General features: G+C 37.1%; 1 protein-coding gene across 1 annotated transcript; it reads left to right on the top strand.

Moving 5' to 3' along the window:
• Positions 1 to 848: 848 nt before the first annotated feature.
• Positions 849 to 3,398, top strand: LOC127658718 (homeobox even-skipped homolog protein 2-like). Its single transcript, XM_052148171.1, has 3 exons — positions 849 to 1,263; positions 1,967 to 2,214; positions 2,790 to 3,398. Exons 1-3 carry the CDS (start codon positions 849 to 851, stop codon positions 3,396 to 3,398), a joined length of 1,272 nt encoding a protein of 423 aa, XP_052004131.1.
• The last annotated feature ends 9,572 nt before the right edge of the window (positions 3,399 to 12,970 follow it).

Below are 12,970 nucleotides of genomic sequence, written 5' to 3' on the forward strand. Positions count from 1 at the left end.
ATTATGTATTTATTTGTAGACACTCAGTTGCTGTAATCATTCATCTATCACCGACAAAATAATAAACAAAAAGCAAAAACGGCATTTAAATTGCGTCACTGAATGTAATGTGAACCACATCTTATTTAGTAATGAACAAATGCTACAACTGTTCGTAACAGGATCTTCTAATTGGATGTAATAAATAAATAAAATAGAAAATAAAAATAACGAATGCATCTCATTCCAAAACGTCAGTGTGAAATAATGGAAAGAGAAAGCAAAAAGAAATGCAGAGCTCAGAAAGAGGGAGTGGGAGAGCCAGAACAGAAGGAAGGAACAATAGAGAATCAAAGCATAATGATATTCCTAAATGAAGAGGGAAATGTTGCCGCGCACATTTTATTAATCAGACTGTCAATTTCACCCCAGAGGCCAACCCCAGGAGCCATCTAAAACAGACTCAGATCAGAAGCTGCTCTCCTCACTTGTCCTCTCTCTCTCTCCACCTGGAAATACGAGTCTGGCCGATCAAGGGCCGATGACAGTCTCTCTCCTATTTATTTGCTTATAAACCTGTTACAATAAATGATCATTCGCACAGCGTCACGCGCACATTTAAGGACGAAGGCGCAAACCACTTTTTGATAAATTACTTTCTGGACCGGAGAGGATGCGCGGGTCATTTTGAGCAGTCATTCGTTGCCCGCTCTGGCATTCCTCTGTTTTAGTTTTATTTTCTCTCTCTCGTCCAGCTCATAAAGGTGTTATATTATTTAGAGGCAGCAGCTGAGCTGAATGCGGATTAGGTCCGCCACTAGTCATCGGAGCACCAGCCCTGGGACTTTGGAATTTTTGCGCACGACTTAATGATGGAGAGGATAAGAAAAGAAATGATTCTGATGGAAAGGGGACTACACAGCCCAGTGGCAGGCAAGAGGATCTCCAACCTCTCTGATTCGACCGGGAACGCGGTGCTGGAGGCCCTGGAAAATTCTCAACACGCAGGTCGTCTCAGCCCGAGAATAACTTCCGCCTCGCTCCACGGTAGTCTCGGGGATATTCCCACCAAAGCGAAGTTTGAAATCGACAGTTTATTCGGAAATCACCACAGCAGCGACAATACCTCCTCCACCGAAGTGTCGTCCTCTGAAAGCAGGAAGAAAATACATTTTTATCCTGAAGTTTCTCCAGACTCCGATATGAACAGCGATGTGGAGGTGGGATGCCCGTCTCATCGCTCACCGGGCAGTGTCAGCCAACATAAAGAAAACAACAGTAAAGGTACAAATAGCCTATTTACACAGAATCGTCGACCAGGTCAATTCATAAATGTGTTAAAATGTTCTATTTGAATCTGGGACAGTACTGATACTCAATTCGGAGTGTGTGTTGTATTTTGCAGAGAAGCCATTTTTGCAAAGTCTGTTAAAGTAGGTTAATGGCACATTTTGTTAGGACTATTGTTTTACTGAAACTCAAAAATTGCTGTCAGAATGTCCCTTTAACGAATTAAATGATTTGTGAATTAGTATTTTTGAAAACCGTCTAAAACGAACCAAAATAAAATAATATAATCTTTAAAATATTATTTAGTGGATATGTTTGTCTTGAAATTACGATTATTTGTAAGATTAATTTTAGTTTCAAAATGTTTAATTGAAATTCTCTGATAAACATAGAAAATGTGTTCCGGTTTCATGAAATTTAATTTTTATTTTTTTATTGTATTTATTTAATTTTGTATGCTCTTATGTTTCATAAATTGAATAAATGAACAGGAAATTCACACAAAAGTATGTGTGTGTGTGTATATATATATATATATATATATATATATATATATATATATATATATATATATATATATATAGGCTATATATATATATATATATATATATATATATATATATATATATATATATATATATATATATATATAAAGGTTCAATCATTTATTTCCTATTTATTTCAATATCCGGTATAGGTTTTTCAGACAGTAGGCCTAATTCAGGAACATCCAATACAAGTTCATCGTCTGTCTCCAACCTAAACGGCAATTCCATCGGTAACTCCAGCAGCTCGAGCGCGGACCAGGTGAGGAGGTATCGGACTGCTTTCACACGAGAACAAATTGGAAGATTGGAAAAAGAATTTTACAGGGAAAACTACGTCTCAAGACCCAGGAGATGTGAACTGGCCGCAGCACTAAACCTTCCCGAAACAACAATAAAGGTAAGAGTTTAACTATTCTCAGAGCAGATGGAACATTTTTAAATGTTTAGCTAGAGCACAGTACGAGTAAATAGACACACATAAAGGCACAAACAGATGCTTGTTTTTATATTAAAAGATTAATCATTGTCTTAAGTAGAGAAATGCAGCCTATATATATATATATATATATATATATATATATATATATATATATATATATATATATATATATATATATACATATGTGTGTGTGTGTGTGTGTGTGTGTGTGTGTGTGTGTGAGTGTGTGCATACTATATAAAAATTATTTATAATTTATATAAATAATAATAATTTGCTTTTGTCTGATACAGAAACTTTCAAAGAGGGTTCCATTTGCAAAAGTGGGCTATTCGTTAATGACACAAATGATCTTCTGAAAAAAAAAAATAATAATAATAAAAACTGTAAAATACATTTCTGATGAGTGGATGCTGAAGTTACTTTGTCAGTTAATCGGAACAGAACAACTGTAGTGTTCAGTTGTTTCTGTTCTCGTTTCTAACCACTTCTCACCTGTTCACTAATTGTATCCTGTATATTTTTGTCTGTAGGTGTGGTTTCAGAACCGACGAATGAAGGACAAGCGGCAGCGGTTGGCCATGTCCTGGCCACATCCCGCCGATCCCAGCTTCTACACCTATATGATGACGCATGCAGCCGCCACCGGAAGTCTGCCTTATCCTTTCCATTCCCACATGCCACTACACTACTACCCCCATGTCGGTGTCACGGCAGCAGCTGCTGCGGCAGCCGCCTCAGGAGCCGCTCCATCGCCTTTTGCTACCTCTCTCCGTCCCCTTGATACTTTCCGTGCGCTCTCTCATCCCTATTCGCGCCCAGAGCTGTTGTGTAGCTTCCGACATCCAGGACTATACCAGTCACCCGCTGGCTTAAACAGCTCCGCAGCGGCGGCGGCGGCGGCGGCGGCAGCGGCTGCAGCGGTCAGCGCACCCTCAGCCACGGGGCCGTGCTCATGTCTCAGCTGCCACAGCAGTCAGGCGGCCAGCGCACTGGGCTCCAGGAGCGCCAGCTCTGATTTCACCTGCACGGCGAGCGGGCCGAGGTCTGAGAGCGGATTTTTGCCATACTCGGCAGCAGTTCTCAGCAAAACTGCGGTGCCCTCACCAGACCAGAGAGAAGAAAGCGCACTCAATAGATAGCTCATCACTAAAATAAATATTTAATTTATTTGAAGCACATATCATTTTGTTAATTTATGGACAACATTTCCATTCCAGTAAGGCCTCTATTGTGCCCACACTTATAAGATAGCCTACAGTGTTAAGTATTAATACTGGAGGCCTTTTAACGTGTTTCCACACACAATACACACACATGAAATACTCACAACATTACGTTATAGCAGCTATAATGAGCAAGTGGGTTATTTGCATTAAAATGCAATTATTTATTTTGATAGTCTCATTTTAAATTGCAGTCTCTTTTATTATTATCATTATTATTAACTGTATGCAAATATTATTTTCGATGAGATTAGCCCACACCGTGCAGTATATAGTATATAGTATATACACTGGATTTGCCCCTTTAGTATCAGTTAAGGGACCTGGCGCAAGATAATGATGCTGTTCTAAAAGTGTTGCTGCTCGAGGGACTCTCACTGATCCAGGAGTGTGGCACATAAAATCTGCACTGCTTCTACAATGTCATTTCTGCTGTTAATAATGTGAATATTATGACAAAAATTGCCAATCATGTACCTTGATGGACCTCCTTTGAATGTGGAAATGCAAGAAAGTTCCCGTTCTGAGACTCGCTGTCAAACCATAACAACCCGCTGTGGGAAGTCATTAGACAAGATAGATAAAAGACCCTGAGCATTTCGCATTGTTCTCGGTGTGTAGATTGTACAGTATTAAACGTGGTATTCGTTACACGAGGAAATGTATAAAAAAATAAAAAAAACTTTCCATTGAGTCTTATTTCCAATCTTCTTATTGGAGCGTTGGCCGGCCTGGGTTGACTTTTTTACTCGAAGATGTTCCGCTGATGCGAGCAGTCTCATTAAATCCAAACCGATATTTCCATAATACTCCCAGTAGAGACTCTTCACTCAAAATATAATGGGGATTATCCACACAACCCCAAACTTCAGACAAATTGCTCATGCATTTCTGTCTGCATGCATATTTTTGTCACTGGGCGGAATTCTGCCACACATTAAAGCGCATTTTAAAAATAGAAAAATCCACTTGTCTTGTACAGTACAAACGGTAAGATATTATGTCATACCACGCATAGTCTCATTTAAATGGTATTAAGCCAAAATTCTGACTGCCACTCGAAATGATTAACGACATAATATATTTTTATAATTTATGTGACTGGCTAAACGTTTATTTAATTTCAGGATTACATGGTTGTTTTTTGATACTCACATGATGTAGGCTAACACTCGTTTAAATAGTTCACCAGACTACAGATAAAATTAGAATTAAAGAAATACTAGGCCTCAAGCCATGTTACAAGTCAAAATGATCAGACTTACTGTATATAAAGCATATTAAATTGCTGTTAGCTTTACAAATGAAAGATTGTTTTATGTTTCTGAGTGGTTGCGCGGGGCGGGTTGCCGTCTGTTCAATAAATGAGCGTAAGGAAATCCCAGTGTTTTGCTCCTCTCCCAAGGGTTGCCGTGATACATGACTCTGTACTTTACGTCTCTGTATTTTACACATTACCGACTGTATGAATTTTCATATTTTCACTTGAGAAAAATAATGTGCAATATAGAAATGTATATTATGTTATTTAATGATGGTGATTGTTCTTGCAAAATAAATATTTCAAAATAAATTTTTAAAATCGTTATAATTGTTGCAAACATTGTTTATAATAGGCTATTAAACGAACGAGCAATTTCCAGATCAATACTAAAAAAACTTGACCATCTTCGTGTGTTAATTTTATTACCTTCATTTTAGATTTAGTTTTCGATGGAGTCCAATCCTTAACAATCGCAAACACACAATTTATTGTCATTTCTGAAAATGTGATTTTAATTCAACTAAGGACTTTTTCATCTTCCTTTTAAAATCAACATTTCAACAAAAGTATCCAATAGTGTAAATCGGATTTCCTGCACTGGCAACACATTTTTTATTTATTTTGTATTCTTCTTGGTGAGAGAGGGAGTCTGGCATTAATTAAAATGACACTAAAACTATTGGGAATAAGGAGTCTGCGATCACGGGTCATTCCGACCCTATAATTTACCATTATTTTTACATTACCTCTAACTGATACAAGCTGATACTGCCGTTAATTGCAGCCTGGTTAAATATATACCCGAACACTCCCGCGGGACTTTGAGATAAGTTGCTTTCTTTTTTGAATGTCCCCATTAAAGAAATGGGATTCGAGTCGCGCAGCACGTGTGTGATGTATCGCCATGTTTCGTTATGCTCTTTACCAAGGCGAGGGTTACAACCCATACAACAAAGGCATTGAGATAGATGGAGAGGCAAACCGGAGAAGACAGAGGGCAGAAAAACACTGGCCACAATAACGCCATCAGTTTTGCATCCAATGTGCAAGGCCCGAAAACAAAATCACCATAAAATGCAGCAAACTGTCTGTCACCTTAACCGAATTACTTTTGACAAGAAAATAAATCTGCGGCTTGTTTAATATATTTTATTTTTTCTTTATTTCGGTGCTAATAGAAAACCCAAATGAAATGTCCACCACCAAGATAGAAATGCAAAGATCGATGATCCTCCCGCTACTGTCCAATCACCCCCATTTAATTGACTGTATTTTCTGGGTAATTGAACTGCTTGTTGTAAATTGAACATTTTACAGAAACGACATAAAAACTACATTTACTGACATTCATCGCATCTTTGACATTGATTATCTGATCAGCGCGTGTCATGCTAACCTCCAATTCTTCATTACGCACTGTTTATGAGCTGTTGCAGAACAACTCGCTTGTTCCACTGTGATTGATTGCCTTATTAACGCTTGTTCTTGTAAGTGTGACCGAACTGATTACGATGCATATGTTTAGAATAATGTTTCATTTAGCTGACTGCGAGTAATGCGAGGTGACAGATGCTGCGGGGAGGACAAAATCCGAACTACAGGGAGCACGTGGGGCCAAAAGACTCTGTTGTTTTAAGGTGGAACTTCACAAATAGGACGAGCTAACAGATAGCGGTGCACTGAACGGAGTGTTTGCACTAACATTTCAATGAAATAATATGATACGTGATTAATTAATGTGTTTAGTGGCGAATTCAACGTAGACAGTTCGTATTTTTTGGGCATGGAATCGAAGAAACAGAAAGAATTTGTATACCATCATATGAATCATTGTTGTCAGATCTATATGTTCTATGCTAGTAAGAAGGGGGTGAACCAATAGTAAGAAGGGGGAACCAATTGTTGCGATGGAACTAAAACCCAAAAGGTACCAAAGTAAGTCAACAGCATAACGAAAAATATCGCCCTACAACTTTAATCTATCACCGGCTGTTATTCTGTAAATACTACACCATATGCTGTCATGATAGCCTATACATTTCGTCAACGTCATGGCAAAATGCAATAAATGGGTTGTTGGTTACGTGGCTTATTATTTAAAAAAGACCGATTCAAAGCAATCTTTTTCACAAATGTGAGAAATCATATCAATTGAACGTGATTTAAATATAGCCTAAATATAAAATACAACCACAGCACGTTTGACGTTATAGCTAGTCTTCAAAGCTTTATTATTTGCGTTGTTTTTGTTGTCACTATTAAAGTAAATCGAGGGAACAGACGAGAAAAGATTCGGGAAACACAGCAGAATAGGCTGTGATGAGATTTATGCATCAAATGAAACTATGGCCTCCCTTGTTTGTCTCAAATGAACGCTTCTGGGCTGCGTGGCCAAAAAGAGCATAAGCCTAAGTAGATCGTAGAAACCATTAGCGCCAATGGACGATCAATTTAAGCTTGCGATGCTTTTGGGAAACGAAGCCCTGTTCAAATGTTGCTTTCATGTATTATGTGCCATTATTTAACTATAGCTAATTAAGACAGAATGAAATGGTTATATTAACTTATCAACCCATAATGATGATGAATGAGGTAGTAATTCACATACAAGCTGGGCAATTTGCAAGTACATTTGATAGTTCTCAAATAACATTTTGAAAAGCAGGTCATCCCCTCAATCAGTTGCATAAGCACGTTAAGTCTTTCCCTTCTCATTCAGAAAGAAAATGTGTTTCATGCGTAGCCTATGCATTAAAACGTGTTTGCAATTATCCTTGAAAATCACTTGTTCTTACGGCAGAGCTGTCGGTTTGCTAAAGGCTGCCAATGAGAAGGTTGGTTTGCAGGATGGAACAATACAAAAATACACAGCTAAATAAGTTGTGTTAATGCACATAATATATAGGCAATATATATATATATATATATATATATATATATATATATATATATATATATATATATATATATATATATATATATATATATACATATATATATATATGTTTTTTATTTGTTCAATGTAAACAGTAAAACGGCCTATTTACATCTCTATGCATACGTAAGTGGGAACATTTCCAAGCCTACACATTATGACAGGTAGGCCTATAAAATCCTAATGTTTGTTTCATATGGCAAACAACTTATTCGAATGCATCTGAGGTGCAGAGAACACTCACGCATATTGCTGTCCTTTTCCTGTTTAAATTTGACAGGCAATTGCAAAGACGTAGTGTTGCAGTTATCGCGTAATGCTATAGCACCAGACATTTCATATTAATTTAAGTAATTAACTAGAAAGTTATAAATTTGTCTGAAAACAAAAGACAAAATAACTAGTTAAGGAGACGTTGGCAGAATGGAATTTCGGCTTTGTTATGGACTGCGCCATGCTGCATTTCATTACCAAATAGCCCTGGCCATTTGCGCCTTAAACAGCTCCACAAACGCACAAAACGTCATTACAGTAAAGTCATGAGTTCAATGTGACTAAACGAATGTGGTCGCAACAATAATTGAGGATTGTTTTATTAAGATGCGACAAAAGGGAATGTGAGCTGAGGAAAGCTCTTGCTGAGCAGGTCAGGTCAAACCGTCGTTCGCAACTCTCCTGAAAGACTACGCCACGGATGCTTTGTCGACTGCTTGCGAATACTTTTCCTAAAATGACATTACACAAGAAGAGATTGTACTTTCGCAGATTATTTGGTTTTAGAGAGTCAATCTGTAAGAAACACTGAGTAATTACCCTACCTTGACATTTCATTATATTAAGCACTTATTGATGTTCCACTGTAATACTCGTGGCAGCTGTTGAGACTCCATAGAGAGGTGCAGCAGCTTTGCGTAGCTAATCTAATTCAAGAGTGGGGTCTGTCACAATCTGGCACTTTATACTTAGACCAGAATATGAAAAGTCTCTTATTAAACCCCCCATGAGTCCACGTGATGGTGGTCATTGATATATGATGTTCACACAGATCTCGAAATATTCACAAAATGTAGATACAATCACAAATTAAATGACCATATGCTCCATATCTTCACACCATTTCAATCAATATTCAGACTGAAAAACAAATAGGCCCCCTTGTAAGAACAAATATTGAATATAATGAATCTATATGTCTGGGTGAGCTCTAATTAATTTCACCAAATAAATAACTTTTTTGAGTACATTATCAACTGTAGACTTCTATTGCAGCCACCGTAAACATCCTTTTGACAAGGCAAGTTGCACTGCCGACTTAAATGCATGGAGTTAAACCGCAAGAAAGACAAACTGTTCATGTTTTTGAGATTGAATAATCTCTTTATGAAGATACACCAGAATTTACATAAATGCATTTGACAGATGCTTCTATCCAAAGCGCCATTATTACAAGTGCCTATAGCTCAAAGACACAATTGTGGTGGTTGTGGGGATTGAACCTGAAGTTCAATCAACAATGACTCAGTCTGCCATGAATTTCTCTTTTATAGATTTTATGTTAAAAGAGGACAAGTGATGGTCCACACAGCTTACCCCGCAGCCAGATTGTGATAATATCCAGAGCTTTTATCAAATACACAAGCCAATAAAATACAGTGTTTGGCTCCACTATATGCCAGTTGATCTTAAAGGAATAATTTAGCAAACAACAAAAATTCTGGCATCATTTACTCACCCTCCTGTAGTTTTAAACATGCATGACTTTCTGTTTTTCATGGAATACAAAAGCAGATGCAAAATTGTTAGCCTCAATCAACATTCAATTTCTTTACATCTTTTTTTCATACAATGAAAGCAAATGGTGACTGAGGCTAACATTCTGCCTAATATCTCCTTTTGTGATCAATGCATGGAAGAAAGAAAGTAATATAAGCTTAGAACTACATGAGGGAAAGTGATAACATAATTGTTATTTTTGGGTACCAACCAAACAAACAAACAAACAAACTAAAACAAAACTAAAACACAATACTGACAATAATGAAGGTCTTTGACTCAGACATGGCCATCAGCCAACACTGAGAGCATGATTACTATTTAGCATTTATGTTACATTGACCTTTTCCAAAAATTCTGATGCAAGGATACGCACACTCTGGCATAGAGTTACTTTATGTGAGTTATCTTAAGCTATATAATTGAGAGCAGTAATAAAATGTTTCAAATTAAACCGTTTGAGACACTGCATCCAATCTGCTCACACTGTGTTATTGGGTCAGAAATGAATGTATGTGTTGTACTGTTGCTGTCCGTGGTGCTGATTTTCTATACTCCCCCTGAAGCAGTGTGGTTGTTCTAAAGATTTGATTTCCTGTTGAAGGCCCCTCCATTTCAGAGTCATCAGATTCATAGAAAAGGAGAAGCTCCACCCATTATAGCAGTGATAGGGTATGAAAAATTCTCACAAAATATTTGCTGTGTTTTTATTACAGCATCTTGCAATAGTCTTGTAATGCAATATTCAACTACCATTAACACATTTGATTTTTTATTCTGTGATGAAACCCCAGATCATCACTTTGTAAAGCACTCCATAGGATAATAAGCTTTTGAGATATTTCAGACCAGTTTAATTTAAGATATTCTTTTAACTGATTTTTTTTATTTGTGACTATGTGGTAGGATACTGTGAAACTAACCCAACACTATGATCAAAATCAATGAGACCAACAGAACAAAAACTGCATAATGATGCAATGCTTGACAGGGCCAAAACAGTGAATTTCATTATTACCAAATTGCAGAAAACATAATTAAAGTAGCCAACATTCCAGTAATATTATAGCATCAATAATACAGATTCAGCTAAGGTAAAATAATGCACATTCTTTTAGTTACAGACAACAAACATTTCTACTGATATTATATACATTCAATGCTTATTTGCTTTCTTGTCATGCTACAATGCATCTGAACAAAGACAATCATCACTATTACATAAACTAATGTTAAAAAGCATCAAGTACAGTTTATGAATGGAATTTACAAGTATAATTAAATGTTTACAATTATAACAAACTTTTACAATGAACAGTTCAGCACCTCATACAGACCTTTGAAAGTTTCAGGTTTTACCTTTTGGTCTCCTAAAAGTAAGCCTGCCATAAAAATATACCTTATTCTCACTAGCGCCATCTTTGATTTTGAATGGGAATAATAATGAGGCTGTGAGGGATAGACTTGCAGTCTCTTCAATGGGCTGTACTGCAGTTTAAAGTGTTTTTGGATCTTTCCACAGACAAAACTTTGATAAAACATCTGTCCAAGAACTCCAGACAACATGAGTTATGGAAAATCAGATTTGATGGGTGCTTTATACCATCCGTGCCATTGAAGAAAGAGTAAATCTATCCCTCACAGCCTTATTGTCATTCAATTTCAAAATCAAAGATGGCACTAGAGTGAATAAGGTCTATATACCTTTTTCGTCCTGTGATGCTTAGTGAGAAATATGGGCGTTACTTCCGTTGTCAAGTTAACACAATCCATTTATTCTTTTGAAGTGGTGTTGGGATTTTGAGAAGAGCGTGAATGATTTTTTTATGGACATACATCAGTCACTATATCAGTGTGTTACTGAACAATAATAAACTGCAAATAAGTCATAAAGACAAAGAAAGCGCGAACAAAACCAGTGCACTGTTTCTCCCAGATGCAACTGAGACGTAGCATAAACGCAACATTCTGAGCAAAATGATCAGTTGTTTTAGTGGAGTACCTGTGTTAGTTCAGAATCAAATGTGTGTGCTTGTCATTTTATCACCCTGCATGTTCAAATCAGACAGACACACTGAGGCAGATCTGTGACATTCTCATACTTGGGTATGTTATCGCTTTTTTAAGTTCTCTGATTGGATGGTTATTTCCTCTTAAATCTGCACGTAGGTTTAAACATTTGTTCGGCGGGTGATTGACAGGTGAGAGGTGATGCTTTGCTGCTGTCGGGGATGCATCAGGATGCCATTTTAAACATCAAATTTGATGTGGATTTTGACTGCCTCTGTATGTGTTTTTTGTGATCCAATCACAAAACGTTTCGCACCCTGTTTAAAACTATATTTAGCGCTGACCTTTGTGATCGGATTTTCCGAAAGGCATCTTCTTACCAGCTGTAAACAGGGTCTGCAATGACTGCAGCCAGAGCTAGGGCATGCTGTAGAACAACTTCTGGCGGAAGTCCCACCCACATTAGTTTCCCTATTAAGACACCCAGGAAAAAAGTGGATAGGTTATAAAAATAAATTCTTCATATCTGGCTTCCTATTATATAGCAATACACCCTATTATTTTTTAAACAGTTATCAGAACAAGAAATTGTTATATATTATATTTTAATGTCAACAGTGTGCAAACCTCACTCCCCTGGCTTCAAGAGGTGCACTAGTGATTGACACTAGAGGCTGTAGCATTTAGCCTCCTTGTTAACGTGCCCGCCTCCCATGCTCCCAAAGTGTTTCAATGTCAGAAAAATAAACATGCAATTTGATGTCTGCAAACCTGTATTTATTCTAGTTTACAGAGACTAGTGCTGTCACAAATGTGATATTCCATGGCAGCTATTTCAATGATATCTTTCAGGGAATAGGGACATTTTCTGCATGAAATTTTGATTACAGCACATTAATCACACAAAATTATCTTGGTGATTAGATTGAAAGAAAAATTTGACAGATCCTGCTCAGTCCAGCGGAGTAAGGCCGGTTACATAAGCCTTCCTTATAAAGAGCTTTTATTTTGTATTAATTACAACAATGCATTTAATACAACAATGCCAATGGTAGAATTACTACATTAGTAGATAATGCACATTTTCTGTCAAATTTTTCTTTCAATCTAATCACCAAGATAATTTTGTGTGATTAATGTGCTGTAATCAAAATTTCATGCAGAAAATGTCCCTATTCCCTGAAAGATATCATTGAAATAGCTGCCATGGAATATCACATTTGTGACAGCACTAGTCTCTGTAAACTGTGAAAAAGAATAAATACAGGTTTGCAGACATCAAATTGCATGTTTATTTTTCTGACACTGAAACACTTTCTGCTCCATCTCTGATAACAGTGATCTCCAATTGTGGAAAGAGGGGATGTGTCTTATTCAGGCCTGAAGCACGGGGCGGAATACATTCTATTTTCGCATGCTTTAAGATTGCAAAAGTGCTTGATCCAAGACAAGAAGTCCTCGCGGACTGTCTAGCGCGATGACGTAGTGGATTTCACGGTGTCACGG

This window comes from Xyrauchen texanus, chromosome 18 (genome assembly GCF_025860055.1).
Source record: "Xyrauchen texanus isolate HMW12.3.18 chromosome 18, RBS_HiC_50CHRs, whole genome shotgun sequence".
NCBI lineage: Eukaryota > Metazoa > Chordata > Actinopteri > Cypriniformes > Catostomidae > Xyrauchen > Xyrauchen texanus.